The 24,033-nt window shown below is 42.8% G+C and overlaps 1 protein-coding gene across 1 annotated transcript in view; it reads left to right on the top strand.

Moving 5' to 3' along the window:
- The first annotated feature begins 1,146 nt into the window (after positions 1 to 1,146).
- The window catches only part of TMEM192 (transmembrane protein 192), a 118,156-nt gene continuing 95,269 nt past the window's right edge, over positions 1,147 to 24,033 (top strand). The window contains exons 1-4 of the mRNA XM_058550311.1: positions 1,147 to 1,255; positions 8,783 to 8,929; positions 15,419 to 15,683; positions 21,253 to 21,387. Of these exons, the coding sequence (XP_058406294.1) occupies positions 1,229 to 1,255; positions 8,783 to 8,929; positions 15,419 to 15,683; positions 21,253 to 21,387 (574 nt within the window). The 5' untranslated portion in view covers positions 1,147 to 1,228. The remainder of the gene's footprint in view (positions 1,256 to 8,782; positions 8,930 to 15,418; positions 15,684 to 21,252; positions 21,388 to 24,033) is intronic.

Genomic DNA, 24,033 nt, shown 5'->3' with positions numbered 1-24,033 from the left:
ATATCAGACCTGCCACCAGCCACGCCCATGGAGACAGCAGACCTGATACCTGCTGTGTCCATCAATCACTTTGCCAGTAGGTCAATCACGCAACTATCGTAAGAGGGACATTACAATCATATGTGATACATGCTCTTTGATGGTATATAACCACTCTGTACACCCCACTTCTTTGGTCCTTCATTTCTTTGTGAAAGGACTCTCCCAGGCTATATGGTCCTCAAAAGCTGGGTCATAATAAACTAACCCCAATTTTGATTTATAGATTGGTTATGGATTACTTGCATCAACATTACATCCTTCAACATTTTTGTAGGTTTGAAAAATTTCAAAATAAACTGTTGAGGGGAAACACTCATCTAGAAAAGGTTCTTGAGAAATCACAGAATCTCAGCATTATGAAATTTTAAAGATCTGATGGAGTCTTACACTATCTTTCCCTTCGCTGGTATTTAAATGATTTTATTTCACCAATGGCATAAACAGGAATACACTATACATAATGTACACATAACCATTAAAAAGTATGAAAGTGTATATACTCAGCTGGTATCAGGATTATCTCTGGGGGCTGGTATTAACAGAAAATTTTACTTTCCTACATTTTTACCACAATGGTGTATTTTCAGAAATTTTCATTACAGTTTTCTTTTCCATTTGAAAAGAAACAAAGGCCCTAAAAATTCTGAACTGTTTCATTTCTCAGGGTGAAATTTGTAAACATGTCACGGAAATTAGAATCTTTATTCTGTTATGCCCCTCTAGAGTGGGACCCTGGTGTCCCACTGGAGTTTCGAGCTATAAATGGGAACTTCAAGATTCTACCGCTGGTTCTATTTGCCAACAAAAACTAAGCAGGACGGAAGAAAGTTAATGTTTTCAAAACAAGCAAGCGGCAGCTGAAAATACTTAAATTGTTGGACTTGCAAAGCATTCTTGAACGCCTGTCTCCAGCCAATAGCTGACCCGAGCGGAGGCGGACGTAATCCCCAGGAACCCAGCAGGTCCCAGCAGCAGCTGCGGCCCACAGCTCTGGTCTTCAGGGCGGGGCACGCCCCTCCCTCCGCCTCGACCAATCGGGAGTGAGGAGGCGGGGCGGACGCAGGAGGGGGTGTGTCCGGAGTGGGGGCGGGCAGGTCCCAAAAGGTGCAATTTTCCTGGGCCCGCGGCGCCCGGGCTCAGGTGGAGAGGCCGGGCTGGCCGGTGCTTTGGCCTCGGGCGTCTGGAAATGGCGGCCGGGGGCAGGATGGAGGACGTGAGTGCACGGAAGTGGCGGGCAGCTGGCCCCGAAATCCCCTTCTTCCTGTGCTGGGCGTGCTGGGCGGAGACTGCGGCCGGGGCCGGAGGGGGCGCCTCCTGCGCGGGGCTGGCCCGGGCGCGGGGGTGTGTGAGCAGGCACCGGGGCGGCGGTGGGGTCCACGACGCGCAGGTTCCGGGCTTATTTTCCCGGGTGGAGGCCGGCGTTGGCTGCTGGGAGGTGGGCGCGCGGGTGCGGGGGTCCCAGGCTGGCGCCCAGCCCACGTGCAGCGCGCGTCTTTGATCCCGGAACTGGGCGCTTCACGTGATGCGCGTCTGGCCTGACAGCTCCTGCTTTGGGCGCGTCTCTGGGCGCGGGGCCGCTGGGCTCCGCTCGGACGCTCCTGGGGTGCAGGGGACGCATTTCCCCTGCTCGTGGGTCCCCTGCCTTGGCTCTAGAGGGCTGTGGACCTGGAGCCGCTGCGACACGCAGGCTGGACGCTGGCGTCCCACGGGCAGACCTGTCGCTGTCATCACGCGGAAACCCACGTTGGAGAAAAACAATGTCGTGATGTTTTGAATCTAGGCATGGAAGGGATGAAAGGATTTTTAAATCTTCTTACTTAGATGGATCCCAACCAGATCATTAAAAAACTAGTGGCTTAGTCTACAGTGTATATAGTACGGAGTGATAGCGTAATTGCAAAAATCTTTGGTTAAGTATATTAAAACATTTTTAGGCAAAACATGTATTTGTGCCAAGAATTAACTGGGTTGCCACATTGGCACATAATAAAATTTTTACCTTGAGAAATGCAAAGTTGACAGTTACATTAAAGCACTAATTTGGATTAATAAATTAATAGGAATATTACTATGATCCTATCAGTGAATGAGGTGCATCAGGCAAGACGCATGAAACATAGTTCATACCCTACAAGAGCTTAGAGTCTTGTGCAAGTAGTAACCGTGGTTAAATTATTTTGACTAAAGACCAAGCAATTTCTAATATGACTAAAAAAAATTTTTTTTCACTTGAGAAAATGGAAAACTAACTTTAAGATCTGAAAGTAGATTTGAGACTCGTATATATTTTTTAAAAAATTCATTGTTTCTGAATTTTTAAGGGTGAGATTCATGAGCTGAAAATTTATGGAAAAAATGAATATCTAAGAGGAAAATGAGAGACTCGTAGAAAAATGCATGCAGTAATTGCTTCTTGGTTGGTGCTAAGCTGCCCCAGGTTCTTGAATCTATAGCTTTTTGCTTAAGGATGAGTACAATCCTAGAAATCTGTTTTCACCAAACAGTTGGAGATTAATGTTTCCCCAACAATTATTTAGGAAGTTGCCTGCTTTTGGTATTTTGTGGATATGATTTCTACCATTCAGTAAAAAGCTAAAAATTATGGGCCATGTCATAGGCCCAGATACTTAAATGAATTAAAAGAGGCAAAAGCTTTTTAGTGAGGGTTCATTGTTTGCAAGCAGTGAAACCAACTCTGCCTAATTTAAGGAAGAAAGGCATTTATTTGAAAGGGCATAGGGTGGATGAATATCTAGGCCTCTGAAAGTACACAAACAAGGGCAGCTCAAGGGATTTAAGTGACAGGAGTCCTTTCAGGGTCTGCCCTGGAATGAATCTCTCAGCCATGGTCTCCCTGTGCTTTGCTGCTCACAGAGAGTTGGATTGGCCCAACCCTCTTTGGTTCCATGACTACCCCTAGGCTAGAGGAGGGTGAAGAGTATTGAAGGATGTTCCCATTGAGACTTAATGCAGAGGTAGGTGGTGGGTCCTGCAAAGGAAATAGAGTTATTGTCACAAAAGAAGAGGGAAGAGATACCGTGTGGGCGAAAACAACAGATATCTTTTTCAGGTAGTAATGTAGTTATTAATAGTGGAAATGAAGAAATTATTTGGATTCAGGAGTCTTCTTCCCTGCATCTTTCACTTGCAGATGGTGAGTGGCAGAGAATGACAGGGTGCTGTTTGTATGTTATACATTTCCTGTAGGGTCCATTGGACAGTGTATTTGATATAGCCACCAAATACACAGTATTTACTGAACATCTAATAAGTGACATAGAGAAGAAGTCATCTTATAGTCCCGAACCCCTTCAGTGTAGTCAGGAAAAACCAAAGGCATACAGTTAATATAGGAAATAATACAAGGCAGCATAAGAAATATTCCAAATTAATATTATGGGCAGTACATTTTATAAGAGTTTTAAAGCAGAAAGGGGGCCGGCCCTGTGGCTTAGCGGTTAAGTGCACGCACTCCGCTGCTGGTGGCCCGGGTTCGGATCCCGGGTGCGCACCGACACACCGCCTATCAGGCCATGCTGTGGCGGTGTCCCACATAAAGTGGAGGAAGATCGGCCCGGATGTTAGCTCAGGGCGAGTCTTCCTCAGCAAAAACAGGAGGATGGGCATGGGTGTTAGCTCAGGGCTGATCTTCCTCACAAAAAAAATTAAAAAAAAAAAAAGCAGAAAGAAAACACTTGGCAGGACAGATTTTATAGAGAACATAAATCTTGGTTGGGACTTTGAAAGATAAGTTGGATTCTGAAAAAAAGAAGAGGGGATATTTGTGGGGCATTTCAGAAAGGTCATTTAGGCTAGAGGAGAAGGTGCGTGAAAGGGAAGTAGTGGGAGGTAAATAAAGTAGACAGTTGTCTTACAGTTAAGGTTTCAATGCTAGCTTTGTTTAAATTCCCAGGTCCCAAGTGTTCAAGATATTGGGCAGTCTTTCATTCACTCTGCACACACACTGAGCACCTGCTATATATCAGGTGCTAAAGGTACAAAGAACACAATGTAATACAGAGCCCTGCCCTTGTGAAGCACGCCTTATTCCAACAAGTTTCATACCTTGTGCTTAGTATTGTGAGTTATAATAGAGGTGTGTAAGAGTGTGGTAGGGACTTCTTTTCCCAGCCGAAATGAAGTAACAGGGACTAGATTTATCCTTCTGCCCAAAACAACCAAAAAACTATGTATAATATATGAAACAACACTTCTTCAGATTAGACATCAGGCAGTGAAGGACAGTGATCCCTGAGGGACGGGAAACAAAGGATGTGAGCCCTGTGATTGCCCAGCTTACTGCCTTGAGAGAGTCTGCAGGCTGTGACAGCGGCAGGGGGACCCAGGCGGAGCTTCAGCAGGTGGAGCGGAGTCTGGGGAGAGAGAGGCAGCTAGAGTTCACAGGACAGAGAACCCAGAGAGGAGAGAGCTGCACAGAGGGAGGACTCTGAAGATGTGCGGCGAGTCCTCCTCAGGTCTTCAGCAGAGTCCTGCTCTGTGCATGCCTAAGAGGAAACTCCATGAGGCCTGGAAAAGAACCACCTGAAAGGCTTAGAAGGAACAGTACTTGGTGCTCAGCAGAGCCAGGAGTAGTGCCTATTCCACCAGCCAGACTGGAAACCTCATAATTCACAGGGTATTAGGTGGAATACTCAGAAAGGTCTTGCCTCAACTGTGGAGAATAATTAGGCCAAATACGATATGGTCCCACCTAATAAGTCTTAAAAGCAAGACAGGGCCGGCCCCGTGGCTTAGCGGTTAAGTGTGCGCTCTGCTACTGGCGGCCCGGGTTCGGATCCCGGGCGCGCACCGTCGCACCGCTTCTCCGGCCATGCTGAGGCCGCGTCCCACATACAGCAACTAGAAGGATGTGCAACTATGATGTACAACTATCTACTGGGGCTTTGGGGAAGAAAAAAGGAGGAGGATTGGCAATAGATGTTAGCTCAGAGCCGGTCTTCCTCAGCAAAAAGAGGAGAGGATTAGCATGGTTGTTAGCTCAGGGCTGATCTTCCTCACACACAAAAAAATAAAAAAAATAAAAGCAAGACAAAAAAAGATCAAACTGTTTCCAAGTAATTTAACTGCATCCCAGACAAAGCTCAAGAATATTTATAGGAATACAAAAATGTCTAGCAGCCAAAGAGGTAAATTTTGTGATATTTGGCATCCAATCCAAAATCACCAGACAGTGGTAATTATGTGACATGATGGAGGTGTTAGTTAATGCTGCTCCTGCTATGGTGGTTGTCATTTTGGAATATATAAGTGTATCAAATCAACTTGTGGTACACCTTAAACTTAGGCAATGTTATATGTCAATTATATCTCAATAAAGAGGAAAAGAATTATCAGGCATGCAAAGAGGCAGAAAAATATGACATATAATGAGTCACTTGAAACTAATTCAGAGATGACATGCTAGAAACAGCAAAGACATTAAAAAATTATCATAACTTTTCTGTATGTTCAAAAGTTTAACAAGACACATGCAAGAAATAAATAGATCTAAGTCAAACTTGCAGAGGTGAGAACTACAATGTCAGTTGAAAAGGGAGTGGAACAGTGTTGAGGGACATCAGAGAAGGCAGCGTTCTTGCTAAGGCAAGCATTTGACAAGCAGGGAAGAGTAAGTAGAGGCCCAGAGATTGAAGGGGTTTCCTGAGAGATGGAGCGATGAACAGTCAGCATCGGGAGGGAGGGAGATGGTAAGAGGCAAATCCTGAAAAGTAGCTTAGGAATGAATCATAAAGCAGAGAGCCAGACTAAGAATTTGGACTTTGTCCTGAAGATAATGGGTTTTGGGGAGAGAAATATGAATGTTAATTTTGGAAGAACTCTGACTGCAGTGAGAGAGGTTGCTAAGGTCTGGAGATTGGAAGGTACTAGCAAAGGCCATGAGAAAAGATGAGGGCCTGGACTGCGATAGAATAGAGAGGAAAGAACAGGTTTAGGAGTTAGAATCATAATGAATATTATTGAGGAGCAGTAGAAAAGCAAGAGTTAGTGATAATGGTGGCTAATACTTATTGATTGCTTACTCTGGGCCAAGCAGTGTTCTAAGCACTTTTGTGTGTAGTAACTTAATCTTCCCAACAAAGCTATGAAGCAGGTGCTGTTATTATTCTCCTTTTAAAGATGAGGAAACTGAAGCACAGAGATGAAGTACTTGCCCACGGCTAGGAAGCAGTAGAACTTGTATTTGAACCCGGGCAGTCTGTCTTGGGAGCCTGCCCTTAACCACAGCACTTACTGCCTCTGGTCAGAGTGGATTGTCTCCACAGCTCTTGATCATGTCTCCTCTTGATCATAGCCCAGGTCTTTGATGCTGCCATAACTGAGTTAGGGAACGCTGCAAGGACGGGTTTGGAACATTCATTCATTCATCACATGCTCGCTGAGCGCCGACCATGAGTCGCTGTTGGGCACTAGGTTTACAGAGACATAGGAAGTGGGGAGTTAGTGAGTCTCATGAGGTCTGGTGGGGAAGACAGATAAGTAAGAAGACCACCACAGGATAGTATGATAGAGAAGGGGAGCACAAAATGCGTGGGAGGACACGGAGGGGTGGCTTGATCCAGATGCTTGCATGCCCAGGAAGGTTGACTGTGAGAATTGTCCCAACCAGGCCCAGAAGGATTCATGGACATTAGCTGAAGGGAGAGCTGTGGAGGCTAGGACGTCTGCTGACTGAGAAAGAGCTAGAGGCAGAGGAGTCTTGAAGAGAACAGAAATAATCAGAATTATACCATGAGTTATGACAAATAGGAAGCTGTCTAGGCATGAAAAAATTCTGCAAAGCAAATTCTGCAAATTCTGCAAAGCAGCATTGAATGCCTGAGATTGGAAATTGAGAAGCCCACCCTGGATCTGGGTCCTGATCTTCCACACACACACACAAAAGAAGCCCACCCCGGATCTGGCTCATGCCCCAGATTACTGTATTATCTCTACAATCCTAGTGCCGAATAGCCATGCCTTACACCATTTGTCCTACTCTCTACCCTTCCCAAAGTAAAGAGCCTTATACCCTGTCTCCAAATCCTATTCTCGGGCTTCCCCTTTTTCCCGTTAAGTCTTCATTTCCCTCTCATTCTAGGGCAATTAGCTAACCTAAATTTGTTGCATCATCTGTACTGCTCATTTGCTAATTTATTATGTACTTCCCTATAGTATTCTAGGCACTATATTTATTCCTGTGTTGTTGTTTAGTCCTGCAAGCCTTTGTCCCTAACCTCACTAATGAAAACTGTTGATGCAAATCAATAATCAATCTACAAATCAAAATTGGGGTGAGTTTATTATCTGAGCCAGTCTGAGGACTATATAGCCTGAGAGAACGACCTTCCCTAAGAAAGTGAGGTGTACAGCGTGGTTCTATACCGTCTTGGAACAAGGAATATACATCAAATATGACAGGAGTATCTCTTTTACTACAGTCACAAGACGTTTTGCTAGCACAGCAGGTCAGTGGTCACAAGGTGAGCACAGTAGGTCAGTTTGGCCCTTAGTTTCTGTGAAGAAATGCTTATCTTTAAAGAAATGCTTATATGGGAGGGAGGCATACATCCCTGTCTTTATTTATTTATTTTTTTTGTAATTTTATTTATTTATTTTTTTCCCCCAAAGCCCCAGTGGATAGTTGTACGTTGTAGTTGCACATCCTTCTAGCTGCTGTATGTGGGACGCAGCCTCAGCATGGCCCGACAAGCGGTGCGTTGGTGCGCGCCCGGGATCCGAACCCGGGCCGCCAGCAGCGGAGCGCGCGCACTTAACCGCTAAGCCACGGGGCTGGCCCCATTCCTGTCTTTAAAGGCATCATTTTGTGCTTTGGGATATTGTAAATGTTTAAAGCAGTTGTGCAATGCATGCTGGACAGGCCATGTCAGGCCATTCTAGAAAAACAAGCTCAGGCCAAATTAGTTTTAAACCAAATGGCTTCCTCATATACGTCGATATATTAACTTTTCTTGTTGCTTTTCATTTATTCATCAAAATATAATCTTTTGAGCAGGGACTGTCTTATATTCTTTTCCATCAGACACAGTGCCTTATATATAATGGTTTTCAGGGAGGGTTTGAGATGGAGAGATTGTAGTATGCACCAGTGACCTGAAAGAACTGTTCCTATCAAGACAATAACTTGAATCATGACTAACTAGGTTTCTAGGTTGCAGCTCAACCTTTGCTGGCTACTTCAGTGACATTGCACCTAGTTGTTTTCACTGAGAATCTGACATCTGCAAACTAATCTCCTTGAGGGTCTGTTTCTATTAGTATTCTAAAATTTTTCTGTCCTAATTGAAAGTTTGTTTTAAGACCCCTTAGTAAAGCTTCTACCAACTTTCCAAAATTTTGTAGAACACCAAGACATAGTTTAAGAATTGCAACCATATGTAATTATTTCATCAGTCATATAAATAATGTTAAATAAATCAATATCCAAAATTTGAGGCTTGAAGAAGATTATTGGCTTTAATCTCATTCTGTATTACCTTGTTTGAAGATAAATGAATTAAGATTTCCTCTACTTGTTTTAATAATTGTTTTCACCAATTTGTATACAGTAGTTATCTAGAGGTTTATGGTATTTTTTCAAATTGGCTTTAGATAGGTAGTGTGTTTTTTTGCCTCTAACTTGGGTAATGGTTTTTAAAGCTTTATAGGTTAGTAGATTTGTCTTAGAAACATAATCCAGGAAGTAGTAATTATAGCTTGCCTCCTTTTTTCTGTACCCCAGGGTTCCATGGATCTCACCCAGAGTGTTGAAGATGACCCCCTTCTGGACACCCAGCATCTCCAACAACATTCATTACATGCTCATATTAGACGCAGATTCCATCCTCTTCCTACAGTCGTCATAGCAAATCTTCTCTTGTTAATACATGTAAGTTTGTCATCAGCACCGGTTGGATCGGTGCGGTGGGGTCCCAGGTTCTTGGTCCACAGACACAAAAGAATTTGAAAGTGGACACACAGCAGAAGTTTTAGCAGAGGAGGATTTATTAGCAAAGCGAGAGTACACCCCCAGGGAAGGGGCGGGCAGGCTCCAGGGAGCAACTGCACCAAAGTTGTGGTGGTCGGTGGCTAAGGAAGGTAGGTCCCGGGGGCGAGTGAAGGTCTTGGAACATGTGCCAACCGGGGCATTGTCTCCACTCCCATGTCAGGAGGGGGAGATTTTTTCCATACAAGGCCTCTCGGGAACTGTCATGGCAGTGACCCCCCCCAAGGGGGGTGAAAACTGCAATGCAAATGAGGGTGTAATGAGGCTTGGGGCCACTCTTGGTCAGGGTCGGGGGGAGTGCTGCATGTCCGGAGAGCCGATGCCTGGTAGTGAGGAGACTGTACCTGGTGGAGTGACCTTGCTCCCAGCTCATGTCTAGCTTCCTGCCTATCTCAAGTTGGCTGGGAGAAAGTGATCCATCCAGAGGTGATGTTCTTAAAAAATATATAAGCTCTTCAGCGGGCAATTTGGCTATATCTATCAACATTTGAAATGTGCATGCTTTTTTACTCACGTCTCTACTTCAAAGCATTTATTTGCCTAGGTGTGAGGATATTGTTTATGATAGCAATGTTGTCTGTAATGTGAAGAGACTGTAAACTACCACCATCCAGAGGACACTTTGCATGTCCTGTCCGTAGGTAGGAATGCTGTGCAACTGTTAAAGAAGAAGCGGGGTTGATGTGTATATATTAATGTAGACTAGCCTTCACAGTTACATTGTTGGGTAGGAAAAGAATCAGGTTTACAACAGTGTGTACAGAATGTTCCTATTTACACCTTTGAAAAGGGAGTCAAGAGGGCTGGTGTGTATGTGTGTGATATTGTGATTTGTGAGAAATATACATATTTGGTTATTCAGATGACCAAAACATATTTCTCATATATATTTGGTCTCTGTCCAGTGTTCCTGGCTTACAGCTTCCAAAACCCTTGGAATTTCCTGAGTGACAAGAGCAATGGGAGCATCTTTTGTTATAATATTTGGTCTCTTGTCCTCAGTTCCTGAAAACACTTCAAAGCCATGAAGGTGAAATGGGTGTCTTGTTATTCATAGCAAGCCCTTCCCACCACAACTGGGTTTATGTTAATGAGATGTCTTTTGGAAGGCACCTAAGGATGGGGGCTGGTTGCCAGGGGAACCAACCAACTTTCAGTCCCTGATTTTGGGGAAGAGGAGGGGCTAGAGGTTGAATCAATCACCAATGGCCAGGGCCGGCCCCATGGCTTAGTGGTTGAGTGCGCGCGCTCCGCTGCCAGCGGCCTGGGTTCGGATCCTGGGTGCACACCGACGTACTGCTTCTCCGGCCATGCTGAGGCTGCGTCCCACGTACAGCAACTAGAAGGATGTGCAGCTATGACATACAACTATCTACTGGGGCTTTGGGGAAAAAAATAAATAAATAAATAAAAATAAAAAAAATTAATCACCAGTGGTCAGTGACTTAATCAGTCATGCCTACGTAATGAAGGCTCCATAAAAGCCCAAAAGGATGGGGTTCAGAGAGCTTCCAGCTTGGTGAACCAGAACACTTCTGCGTGCTGGGCTGCAAACTCCAGGAGGACAGAGGCTCCTTTGTTTGGCACTTTCAGAAGCTCCTTTGTTTGGGACCTTGCCCTATGTATCTCTTCACCTGGCTGTTGATTCACATCCTCTGTAATGAATTGGTAATCTAGTGAGTAAGTGGATTTCCTAAGTTCTGTGAGCTGCTCTTGCAAAGGAGTCAAACCCAAAGAGGCAGTTGTGGAAACTTCTGATTTATAGCCAGTCTGTCAGAAGTGCAGGTAACAACCTAAATTTATGACTGGTGTCTGAAGTCTAAGGAGGGGGCCACGGGAACCTTTGATTTGTAGCTGGTTATTGAGAAGCACAGATAACAACGTGGGCTTGCAATTGGCATCTGAAGTGGAGGCAGTCCGTGTGGGACTGGGCCCTTAACCTGTGGAATTTGATGCTATCTCTGAGTAGGTAGCGTCAGAATTGAGTTGAATTGTAGGACACCCAGATGGTGTTGGAGCATTGCTTGTTGATGTGGGAAATTCCCTCCCTGTCCCAACACACACACACACACACACACTCGAATTGGTACTGGAACCTTTTAAAATGTGTATTCCTGTATATAATAGAATATTTCCAGAAGCATTTGATACCGGCTCAACACAAGGTTGACATGAGGAAGCCATATTATAAGAAAAGAACCATAATGTAACTTTGAATGACCTCTGATTAACTAGCCCAGACGTGCTCTGTAGATTTTACAGGCCCTCCCAGCTGCAATAAGTCGATAACTTTGTTGTCTTGAGTTCCTCAGGAATGTGATGACCCCCAGGCAGAGAGTCTGTGCCGATAGCCATCATCAAGGACAACTAAAAGATCAGGGTGTAGGGCGTTGCTCCGGTCTCTGATGCATATCCAGTAAAACCAAAGACTATGAGGAACTAAGACCAGATGTCTGCCCCAGCCCGGAGACCAGCTGCCTCCCCCACCCGGAGACCAGCCCCATGTATAACTGGCCTGTAGTCTTTGTTCTGTAAGATGGTTTTTTCCGGACATTAGTCGCCCATCTTCCCTCTTGCTAGCAAGCTGTAATAAAAAGTCCTTTTTCTCCTACCTCCTTGCCTCTTGACTATTGGCATGTCTTGCGGTGGGCAGATGAACCCCCTTTTTGGGTGCTAACACATTCACAAGACCCTTTTAACACTAGTTGGCACTGAGGGCCTCAGTGGGAGGGACACCTAATATATTTTACTGTTTACTTTTTGTACTACTTGAAATTTTTTTTACCGTAGGCATGTATTACTTTTTCAGTTATAAAAACAAAAAAGATACAGATAAATCTATGTATGTTGACACAGAAATTTATGTTTATCTACACCTAGGAAATAATGTTAAGCAGAGAAATCAATTTACAGCAGAAAAATACATATAATGTTGCCCCATGTTTTATAAGATGATAAAATTACAAATGTCTAGGGATGTTTAAAAACATGTGTTGCAACTAGTAGATAAATAAGTCGAGGAGACCTAATACACAGCATAGTGATTATAGTCAACAATATGGTATTATAAACTTCAAAATTGCTGAGAGACTAGATATGTTAATTGTTCTCACCACCAAAAAGAAATGATAATTATGTGATGGTCTAGAAGTGTTAGCTAATGCTACAATGGTAATCATATTGCAATATATAAATGTATCAAATCAACACGTTGTGCACATTAAACTTATACAATGTTATATGTCAATTATATCTCAATAAAAATAAATAAGTAAATTCAACATCATTAAAAGGAAAACCCTAAATGAAAACAAAAACAGAAACACACATATGCATGGTTTTGTTGTAGGCTTATTGGTGGCTCTGCTCCAAGTCCGTTAATCATTTCCTCCATTTTGGTTATTGCAGTCTGAAGCACTAGGGGTTATAGTTGTTCTTTGCTGCAATATGAAGAGTCAAAAGAGGGCAAATTCTTGCCACTCCTTGGGTGTTTATGAGGATGGTGAATGTGGTTGATTGACTTGATTGGCTGCTGCCTCAGTGAGATGCACTGTGGGAGACTTGAATTCAGAACTGAGTACGTTGAGGAGAGAGGTGTATCTGTTTTCCTTGTGTGGGTCTAGTAAGTGTGGTGTGGTTCTGCCATGGCTTCCTGATCCCCAGATATCAACTGAAGCACTTCTTTCCTGGTGACACCACATGGCAGCGATAGCCTCCTGGTCCCTGGATTGTGGCCTGTTTTTCTTCTTTCCTTTTACTTTTTGTATAACATATTTTTTATGTATATACACCCCACACATACCACTTTAAAAAAAAGCTTTTTAGATTAAATTACATGTCTTTGATCCTATGGGATTGATTGCCCTAACTTTAGGACAAGAAAATCGTAAGTGTTCAAGAACAAGAAAAATTAATGTCTTTATGTGCTACTTTATACAAAATGGATCAGTTGGGTTCAACGTACAAGGTATTGATTTATAGGGACTGTGTTGACTTTTCAACTTTTTGCTTCATGGTGGCATGCATCTTGAGTTGTCATACAAAAATTACTGCTCTTGACAAACCACTGTGACAAATCACATATGTTTTACCTAGATATATTATATGATAAGGTTGCCTACTATTGGATGCTTGGTGATGGATGCCAATGATAGCATTTTAAATTTTTGATTATTTATTTATTTATTTGTTTGTTTGTTTGTTTATTTTTGTGAGGAGATCAGCCCTGTGCTAACATCCGCCAATCCTCCTCTTTTTTTGCCGAGGAAGACGGCCCTGGGCTAACATCCGTGCCCATCCTCCTCCACTTTATATGGGACGCCGCCACAGCATGGCTTGCCAAAGCAGTGCGTTGGTGCGCGCCCGGGATCCGAACCAGCGAACCCCGGGCCGCCGCAGCGGAGCGCGCGCACCCAACCGCTTGCGCCACCGGGCCAGCCCCAAATTTTTGATTTTTTAAAATACAGAATAATACTTCCTTATTGTAACAAAGTACTACCGAAGTGTACAAAGATAAAATCATAATCTTCCCTTTTCTCTGCTTCAGCCCTTCTCCCTGAGTTAATAAATGGGGCCAGTTGCAGCTCTTTCCATGCCTTTTGTTAAGTGTATACAAATCTATACAAAAAGATTACATATATAAAAAGATTTCCCCTGTTTCTTAAAAAAACAAAAACCAAAATTGGATAGTACTGTATTTATTACTCTGCAGCAGTGTTTCTCAAAATTCAGTGTGCATCAGACTCCCTGGCAGGCTTGTTAAACTAGATTTCTTGGCCACACCCCCAGAGATTTTGATTCAGCTGGTCTGGGGTGGGCCTGAGAATTTGCGTTTCTAACAATTTCCCCAGTAATGCTGATGCTGATGCTGATGCGGCTGGTCTGGAAACCACACTTTGAACTACTACCCTACAACTTCTTTCTTTTAATCTTCACATGTCGTAGACATCCATCCAAACTAATACACAGCGATTTAAAGTTAATTATTTTATAGCAGAATAATATTCTATTATATAAGTGGATGTACCTTAATTTATTCAAGCATTCTGCTATGGAGGGACACATATACATGGGCAATTTTCAGTGTTTTTGCAAATATAGAGAATACTGCAGTAAATACTCATACCCGTACATCCTATGTACTAGTGCTTTTACTTCTGAGGGATAGATATTTCCAAATTATTTTTTCAACAGCAATTCCCAGACCAGTCAGCAATTTATGAGGGTGTTTGCTTGTATTTTGGCTCCAATCTTTTAAATTTTTGTCAATCTAATTGGATAGTTATTCTTGTTCTCTTAAAACTGAAACTAGAAATAAACTTTTTTTTTTTCTGATGAGGAAGATTAGCCCTGAACTAACATCTGTTGCCAATCTTCTTCTTTTTGCTGAGGAAGATTGGCCCTGGGCCAACATCCGTGCCCATCTTTCTCTACTTCATATGTGGGATGCCTGCCACAGCATGGCTTGATGAGTGGTGCATAGGTCCGAGCTTGGGATCTGAACTCTCAAAGCCCGGGCTGCCAAAGCGGAGCCTGTGAACTCAACCACTACGCCACTGTGCCGGCCCAAGAAATAAATTTTTTTAAGCCATGATTTTTAATAGTTACCTTTGAGGTGCTAAACTAACTTGTTATTCTTTTCAATAAAAGAGAAGTGGGCAGGGGCCGGCCCCATGGCTTAGCGGTTAAGTGCGTGCGCTCTGCTGCTGGCGGCCCGGGTTCGGATCCTGGGTTCGCACCGATGCACCGCTTCTCCGGCCATGCTGTGGTGGCGTCCCACATACAGCAACTAGAAGAATGTGCAACTATGACATACAACTATCTACTGGGGCTTTGGGGGAAAAAAAATAAATAAATAAAAAATTATAAAAAAAAAAAGAGAAGTGGGCAGGAAACTGCATTTTTTTTTTTCCCCAAAGCCCCAGTAGATAGTTGTATGTCATAGTTGCACATCCTTCTAGTTGCTGTATGTGGGTCGCGGCCTCAGCATGGCCGGAGAAGCGGTGCATTGGTGCGCGCCCGGGATCCGAACCCCGGGCCGCCAGTAGCAGAGCGCATTCACTTAACTGCTAAGCCACAGGGCCGGCCCTAGGAAACTGCATTTAGCATTAAGTGCTTGTCTCTGTTATGTGGGATTTGGGATGATTTTTGTTTTCTTATTTGTGATTTTATATTTTCCAAATTTTCTGCAAATCTTTCTCCAAATTTTCTGTTTAAAACGTTTGTAAAAAATGGCAAAACCTCTGTTTTTAAATTCACTTATAAAAATAGGATAGTGACAGTCGTAGGTATAAGAGTATGTACTGCGATGGTGATTATTGTTTCTTAAATCTAAATATTGAATATTAATCCTACCGCTTTCCTTTCCACCAGGTTGTGTTTGTTATTTTAGCGTTTTTAACAGGTGTGCTTTGTTCTTACCCTAATCCAAATGAGGACAAGTGCCCAGGAAACTATACCAACCCACTGAAAGTTCAGACGGTCATAATCCTTGGAAAAGTTATTTTGTGGATTCTGCATTTCCTTCTCGAACGGTACATCCAGTATCACCACAGCAAAGTAAGAAGCCGAGGCTATAACGCGATCTACCGATCAACGAGGCATCTTAAAAGACTCGCACTGATGATACATTCCGTGGGTAAGCCCAGTTGTCCTGCTCAGCTTGTCTGTGGCTTGCTTGAGTGGCAAAAATGACAGCAGAAAGAAAACATGAAGTTTGACTTGATAATCAAATATATTCTCATTTTTGTGAGAGTGATGTGTGTTGCAGCCACTAAAATTCGGATCACCTTAATGTCTTGAAGCTTTTCTTATAATATATACAGCCTTAGTTTCCTTTGAAATCTGTGTTTGTTATTGTAGGAGAGGAAAAAATAATTTCCCTCTACACTTCTAGGTTCTTGGCTCAGACTCTCACTGAAATAAAAGACAGATCAAAGGGAGAAAAACAAACAGAAGTTTACTAACATGTGTACCTGTATACATGGGAGAGACCCAGGAAAGCTGAGTACCTCCTTGAAATGGCCCCTTAGATACCATCTGCAGCTAAAGACAATAGAAGATATTGTGGGGAGGCAGTTATGGGAGATCACCAGGAAAAACAGTAAACAAGGGTAAGGTTGTTATGCAGATTTAGGTCATTGCCTTCTCCATTGATAAGAGTTTATAGAGATTTAGAGCCATCCTTCTCTTCCCTGTACAGAGGGGGAGACACCCTCGCAAATGGAGATTTCCCTTATAAATGTAAATATCACTCACAAAAGGATAATTTCTTGGTTTTCAGAGCTTTTCCTGTGTCTGCTGTTTCTTAAAAATAATCAGTTTAATAATCCTTCTGCCAAAAAGGTGTATTTTGGGGTGGCTTTTTCTGCCCCCCTTCATTATGAATGTGGTATCCATATATCCCTGTGTGAAATGTAGAATTTTCCCCTCTTTTGATCTCAGCAGGCTTATTCATCTCAAGGAGATATAAATGCTGTTGTTATTTGATACTTGTAGGGTAAGAGGGAATTGTTTTATTTTTATGAAGCTCAGTGCTTTTCTTGCAGTAAGAGAGACTGTTATGTAATACGATATATTATCCCAAACAGAAGCCTTGCAAAACGATTTATGAAGGCAAGATCAGAAAGTCCACACAGGACTTAGAATGCGTGAATGCCTGCTTTTCTTTATTGTTGTAATTATTTTAAAGGTTTAACGGCATTCAATTGAATTGAACTTCTTTAGGTATTTTTGCCTTAGTGTCAAAGTTTCTGCCTTTTTAAAAGACCCTCTTTTTCAATTTGAGTCCAGAATAGATCTTTAAACATTTTGAAACCAGATTAGAAATGAATTTTTTACCCAGAAAAACAGCTCTACATAACTTTAACTTTTATTTTTCTTCTATGTTCTGTTAGTGCATTTTCTTAAAGGGTAAGCTGCGAGTTCATCCACTCAGTGACGTTCTCAGTAGAAGCTAAAGGGCCGTGCTATAGCAGAGAAAGAAGCATTTTATAGGGATGGCTGATCTTGACTCACCTTGAAGGAGGCGGGCGTGGGGGGGGGTGGGGGGATCACATTTACTGCTCCCTGAGGAAGAGCTTGGTTTACATCTTCAACCTTTGATGTGTAGTACTCTCTTTTTGCCAGTCGATGTCACTACAACCTTTCCTCCCTCCCACAAAGATAAAAGCAGAAACCTAATTTTAACTACTGAAAGACTTTATATGTGCTATAACCAAAATGTTCAGTTTCTCAAGTGATGGTCTGGAAATAGTATTTTTGAGGCCCAGCAAGACATTGTCTGATCTGTACTTTTTCTTTGACTTTCAAATTCTTGCTAAACATGTGACCCTTAATCATAATCAGTTTCTAAACAATTGGACCCCTAGTTTAATCACAAATGGCATCACTTTTATGTTGCTCATGTAAGGACGCAGAAAGTCAAAGAGATCGGGGCAGGTATTTGCCCTGTTTCTATTTTGTTTAAGTATTTTTTTCTTATTTGGAGAAAAGGAAGGTAACTCTATGAGGATATAGACGTTCCAGCTCATCAGAAGGGTGTAACCCTTCTTTTTATTGCATGTGATAGTATTGCTGGATACTGATGAGCTTCATCCTGATACTTTTTGTTATTCTCTAGAGAGAGAAAAATAGATTTATTTTATTTTATTTTGTAGAGATGGGCCAAGGGGCTTTCCTTTCCTTCCAGATAAGTTGAAAATATTTATCTGATTTATCTGTTTTCCTTCCTTAGATCCAAATATATCTTGAACCCTGTCAACTATTATTAGTTACATAGCAAGTTGCATATTTAGTTGTTCGGTTTTTCCATTGAAATCAAAACTTGGCCCTTCATTGAAAAGCAGTAAATTTCAGATGCGCCCAGACAGGTTCCCCTCCGGGGCCTGAAAGGATGAACCCAGAGATTGAGGACGTGCAAAAGTGCAGCTTGAGGGAACTACTCTGGAGTGTCAATTTTGGTAGGAAAACTTATTTATAGAAGTGGGTCCCAGTAGGAATTCTAGGACCCTAGGTCAGAGAGATTGTGTTCTACACACCCTTAGCTCCCACTGGTCATATTCCTCAGGAGGGCCTGAGGTGCTCTCAGCTGCCTTGGAGAAATGCCTGCTCGGGTCCTCCCTGATGACTGACTGAGTCTGTTGCTCTTGGGTGCAATGGAGCAAAGAGGCAGGGTCTTGCTGTGGTGTAGCATATGACCAAGTCTGTCATGGGGACTTGCTTGGAGGAGGGGCTGGATGCCGTGTGCCTGGAATTGCCATCGATTTCATAAAACTAAAATTATAATAATGATGATACCTACCATTTATTGAACGCTTACTGTAGGGGCAGGGGAAAATTCCTTTCTACCCTTCTTGTGTTCTTACGGCTGGACTAATAATAAAATTGACAGAGACCAGATTAACAGGAGAAAAACCCAGTTTAATAAGTAGGTGTTGGAGATCATAGAGAAATGATGCTCAGAGAGTAAAGAAAGCAGGCAATATATATATTTTACACAAATAAACAAATAAATTTGTGATGAATGACAGGGCAAAGAAACTTAGATTTGAGGTACATAATTAGTGAGGAATTTAAGCAGAGTTTAGGCTTGAGATAGTAAATTAGCAAGGTTTTTTTTTTTTGGGGGGGGTGGAGATCAGCCCTGAGCTAACATCTGATGCTGATCCTCCTCTTTTTACTGAGGAAGATTGGCCTTGAGCTAACATCCGTGCCCACCTTCCTCCACTCTACATGGGACGCCGCCACAGCATGGCTCGACAAGCGGTGCGTCAGTGCGCGCCCGGGATCTTAACCGCTGCTGCCGCAGCGGAGCACGCGCACTTAACTGCTTGCGCCACGGGCCGGCCCCTAAGCAAGGTTTTTTTATATAGGCTTCTCAGCCCTGAATTCCCTAGCTCTGGTGATAAGGATGCAGGGAGAGTACCTTTCACCTGGGAGATTTATTTTCTGCTTTCAGAGGAACAGAGACAGGAGGGTCAGAATGCCTTTTTTGCTTCTCAAGTAACTTTAATCCAAAATAATCAACATGCCATTGTGGGATATTTTGGGGTGGCCTGCCATGGGTCCCAACACTACTTAGGCATCGTTAGTGCATTTCCTCCTACCACAGGGCTTGTGTGAAAAGTGTTATTTCCCCAATTTTATAGAGCAGGAGTCTGGGGCTCACGGTTCGTAAGAGGCGGCAGGTCCTGCACTGGAGCCCAGGCCTCCTGGCTCTCCGAGCTCAGGCCCTCATGACTGTACTACCTCCCCTGCCCACAGGAACTTGTTTCCTCCCGGTATTTTTAATGAATAGTAAGTATTCCATTAATTCTTAGAATCTTTTTTTTTTAAGTGGCAAATGGAATAAAACAAGAAACATTTAGGCTTATGTCTTTGGTTATAAAACCATTAAAAAACCCAAACCTGATCATGTACAGTTGCCATGTAGGAAGCATTTGTTGAGCCCTGAGAGGGTGAGCAGGGCAGCACCGAGCAGGAGTGAGCTGGGAGGGGGTAAAGGGTGAAGGACGAGGCTGGAGAGGTAGGCCAGGGCCGGATCCTGAGGGATGCCAGAGGGGAGCCATTGCAGGGGAGGGGCACGTTGAGATGTGTGAGATTTAGAAAGATCCATGGGCTGTAGCTGGCGAGTGCATCTGATTGGAGCAAAACTGATGAGGAGGCTGTTGCGGTAACCCAGGGCCCATGTAATCAGTCTGAACAAGATGCGCTGGGCAGGGCGTCCTCAAGGAGGGGAGTTTTATAATGTGCACAGCACATGCCATTTAGGGGATGTTTTATTTCAGTATGCCTCTCCCACCGGGCTGCAGACTTCATGTCCCTAGAGCTCCTGTGACGCCCTGTGACCCATGCCCCTGCTGACATGTAGGCGTGCCCAGTACATCAGAAATCCTCCTGGGCCGGCCTGTGGCTTAGCGGTTAAGTGCGCGCGCGCTCCGCTGCTGGCGGCCCGGGTTTGGATCCCGGGCGCGCACCGACGCACTGCTTCTCCGGCCATGCTGAGGCCGCGTCCCACATACAGCAACTAGAAGGCTGTGCAGCTATGACATACAACTATCTACTGGGGCTTTGGGGGAAAAAAATAAATAAATAAAATTAGTAAAAAAAACAAAGAAATCCTCTGAAAACTGTATGTTCACTTTCTGTGCAGGTTTTTTTTTCCCCTTAAATGTAGAATTATATTTGTCTTGTTCACAAAACTAACTTACAAATTTAGCAATCTGTCAGCATGCTAGTGCACTGTGACGTTTGTGAGTGTGAGGGGAGGGGTTCGTGCTTGTTAGAACATAGCTTTGTGTAGAGGGACTTCCGATGGGTGGTTAAACATGGCTCTCTGGCTCACAGTCATCCCTTTTGTACCAAGAAATAGATGGTAAATCAAATAAGCATCCCCCTACCACTCTGATCAGACTTCAATAAATACGTTAAATAAGTTTGAGGAAATTCTAAGACAAGATGCTATAGGAATCACTTCTGCCCCTAAATTTTTTTGATGTTCTTTAGAATAAAAGTGCAGAACGAGGTTAAAATAGTCTTCAAGAATCAATAATGGATATGCTGAGCAGGGGGGAAATAGCTCATATTTATTGAATACTGACAGGCCAGGCACCATTCAAAGTGTTTTTCATATATTAACTCATTTACTTCTCACAACTGCACTGTGAGGAAGGTGCTGTTATCCCCATTTTTCAGACGAGGACGTCGAGGGGCAGAGGTGTTAGGTCATTTGTCCACGGTTAGCAGCGTGTCCCGGATTTTCATCCAGGTGGGCTGGATCATTGCAGCGTTCTTAACCTTGGGGCAGCTCTGCCCTTGGCGCACGATGTGACCAGAACAAGCTACTAGGGTCCTCAGGTGCCTCTGGAGCCTGAAGAACTAGGATAATGCAAATTTCTAAAAACGGCATCATTTTTTAAATGCACACAGAACCCAAAGGAATGTCATTGTTCATCATTCTATGAAGCAAAAAATCGTTCCTTAGTTTTTAAGAAAGTCCAGATTCTTATATGTGTATTTGTTCTATGGGGCATCATTAACTCTTAGATGAAGTGTTGGGTTTTTTTCCTCAAAAGATTAGCGTTTTTTGGTCTTTATCCTTTAACTTCCTTCACTGCTGAGTATAAAATGCGTCTGGGTGTGTGTATGCCCTCGTGGGTGTGGGCACTGGGCTCCAGCTGACACCATGTTGTGTTTCTCCTTCTCAGGCAGCACAGCGCTTCTGCTCATCCTGTGCGTGCAGCATTCCTTCCCTGAGCCCGGCAGACTGTATCTTGTCCTCATCCTGGCCGTCCTGGCCCTGGAACTGATCTGTTCCCTCATGTGTCTGCTCGTTTACACAGGTGAGAATTACAACTAGGCTGTTCTTATAAAGACCTTTGACTGCTTGTTTCATTCCCACCTGAAGCCTATCCCATTAGCTTTGCGACAAGGAAGTTTGTCTACGTAGCTGAGAACCTGTTTAGCATCTGTATCTCTCATTGCTGTCCACATCCACACTTCTCTAATTTCAAACCAACAGGAAGATACCAGTGAGTCACGTTTCTAAATTTGTGTCATCAACAAATTTTTGTCAACTAATGTGAAGGCTTTTCATTAAAAAAACAAAAGCAAGGGGTCGGCCCGGTGGCGCAAGCAGTTAAGTGGGTGCGCTCCACTGCGGTGGCCCGGGGTTCGCTGGTTTGGATCCCGGGCACGCACCGACGCACCACTTGTTAAGCCACGCTGTGGTGGCATCCTATATAAAGTAGAGGAAGATGGGCACAGATGTTAGCCCAGGGCCAGTCCTCCTCAGCGAAAAAAAAGAGGAGGATTGGCATCGGATGTTAGCTCAGGGCTGGTCTTCCTCACAAAAAAAAACAAAAACAAAAACAATCAAAAAGACCCACAAACTTTGGTTCCTCAAAGGCAACTGAAATGTAAGTCTGGCATTTAAAATTAAAAATAACGTGGGTGGGCCCAGTGGCATAGTGGTTAAGTTGGCCTGCTCCCCTTCGGCAGCCTAGGGCTTGCAGGTTCGGATCCTGGGTGCGGACCCCACACACTGCTCATCAAGCCATGCTGTGGTGGCGTCTCACATACAAAATAGAGGAAGATTAGCACAGATGTCAGCTCAGGGACAATCTTCCTCAAGCAAAAAGAGGAAGATTGGCAACAGGTGTTAGCTCAGGGCCAATCTTCCTCACCAAAAAAAAAAAAAATAATAATAATAACAAAATACAAAATAAGTAAGCAAATAAGTAATGCATGCAAAACTGCATTTAGCCCAAACTTGCTTTGGGATAAACCATTTAAGAGCCCACTCCTTTCTAAATTTAGAGCTTTCTGAGTGTTGTTCTGTCTGTCTGTCTGTCTGTCTCTCTTAAAACTCTCAGTGGTAAAGTAAGCTGCAGATATGGTAACATGAAAAATAGATGGAAGGATAACAGAAAAAACAGAAACAGAATTTAAAAAAAATTATTTCCCCCCCCCCCCAAAGCGCCAGTAGATAGTTGTATGTCATAGTTGCACATCCTTCTAGTTGCTGTATGTGGGACTCGGCCTCAGCATGGCTAGAGAAGCGGTGCGTTGGTGCGCTCCCGGGATCCTAACCCTGGGCCGCCAGCAGCGGAGCGCGTGCACCCAACCACTAAGCCACGGGGCCGGCCCGAATTTTTTAACAGAAAAAAATTCAAGCCCTGGAGAAACCTAGATTTCATTCCTGCTGCAGTACTGACAAGCAGTTTAATCTGTCCATAATAGGAGCTAACTTTGTGGCACTGAGCAACAATTGTTTTGTGGTAATAAAATACCTTATCTATCCATTTTCAAAGCAATCATTTCTCTAGTTAGGAAGGAAGACGTCACATGGGTCTCAGCTTGTGTTTCATTTTACATTTTCATTTTTTTGGTGTGTCTCCTTAAGGCCTAGAGAAGAGTATTTAGAATATGAATGGAGTGACCAGTTTGTAAATGTGAATGATGTCACATTCCTAATTGACTTTTATAAATTTTTCTGTAGTTATCAGCTAACAATTAGCCAAATTAGGTAGAGGATTACATTTGTACCTCACTCGAAAAAGAGAAATGTACACCACCCACTTAACTTCATAGAAAAGGATGAGACTTTAAAGTAAAGTTCATTTTTCAGTGTATAGTTAATAGCTCACTACTTTAGTAAAGTGATCCATGTGACAGAAATGAACATTGAATTATCTTGTTGATTAAGATCAGCTCCATTCATATCATGTCTGTCAAGTGCTGTAAATGGGATTCTAGTTTAGATCTGAGAATAGAATTCAATCAGCATGTTATTTTATAATGTCCCTACAATTTTTATTTACAACCAGGGGTATAAGCCATTGGTAAAGTATTTTCTACAATACCTATAGGATGCTCTGTGACATAGAAGGAGGTGACAACAATATTCCAAAGATAATGTGAACGTCGTCATGTAAATAGGGGGAAATTAATACTGTTAAAATGTAGTCCAAGATTTATTTCTCTGGGACTTATTGTACTATTTTTAAAGGATTTGCTGTAGCATTTAAAATTAATTATACTATAAATAAGACAGGTTATGTTAAAAACAAAAAGACAAAAAACCTGAGACCGTTTAAAAGGAGGCAGAGGAAGCAGATGTTCCACGAATCCTGAGAGGAACTAATTTTTACACTTGGACACAACTATATTAGTTACATGACACCTAAACTTGAACAGGAAGAATTTTCCTTTAGCATATACCATTTATTTTAATCCATTGTCTCCTAATTAAAAAGAATTGCTTTGGTCTATAGTCAAAGACTTAGAAACGTATTTCATCTTTATTTACATTAATTTTTAAATTTTTTATCTGAATAAAATACACCATTAAAAATTGTCTTTTAAATCTCAAATTAATATGCTTCCTACTTTAAGAAAACCTGATAATTGGTAATTCAGATTTGAAAAATAAATAGATGATGTACCTAGGAAAGGTTTATAATTGTTATGATAATTATAAATTTACT

This window comes from Diceros bicornis, chromosome 11, assembly GCF_020826845.1.
Source record: "Diceros bicornis minor isolate mBicDic1 chromosome 11, mDicBic1.mat.cur, whole genome shotgun sequence".
NCBI lineage: Eukaryota > Metazoa > Chordata > Mammalia > Perissodactyla > Rhinocerotidae > Diceros > Diceros bicornis.
Note: the sequence above shows the minus strand (reverse complement) of the source record. Positions and strands in the feature narration are given on the sequence as shown.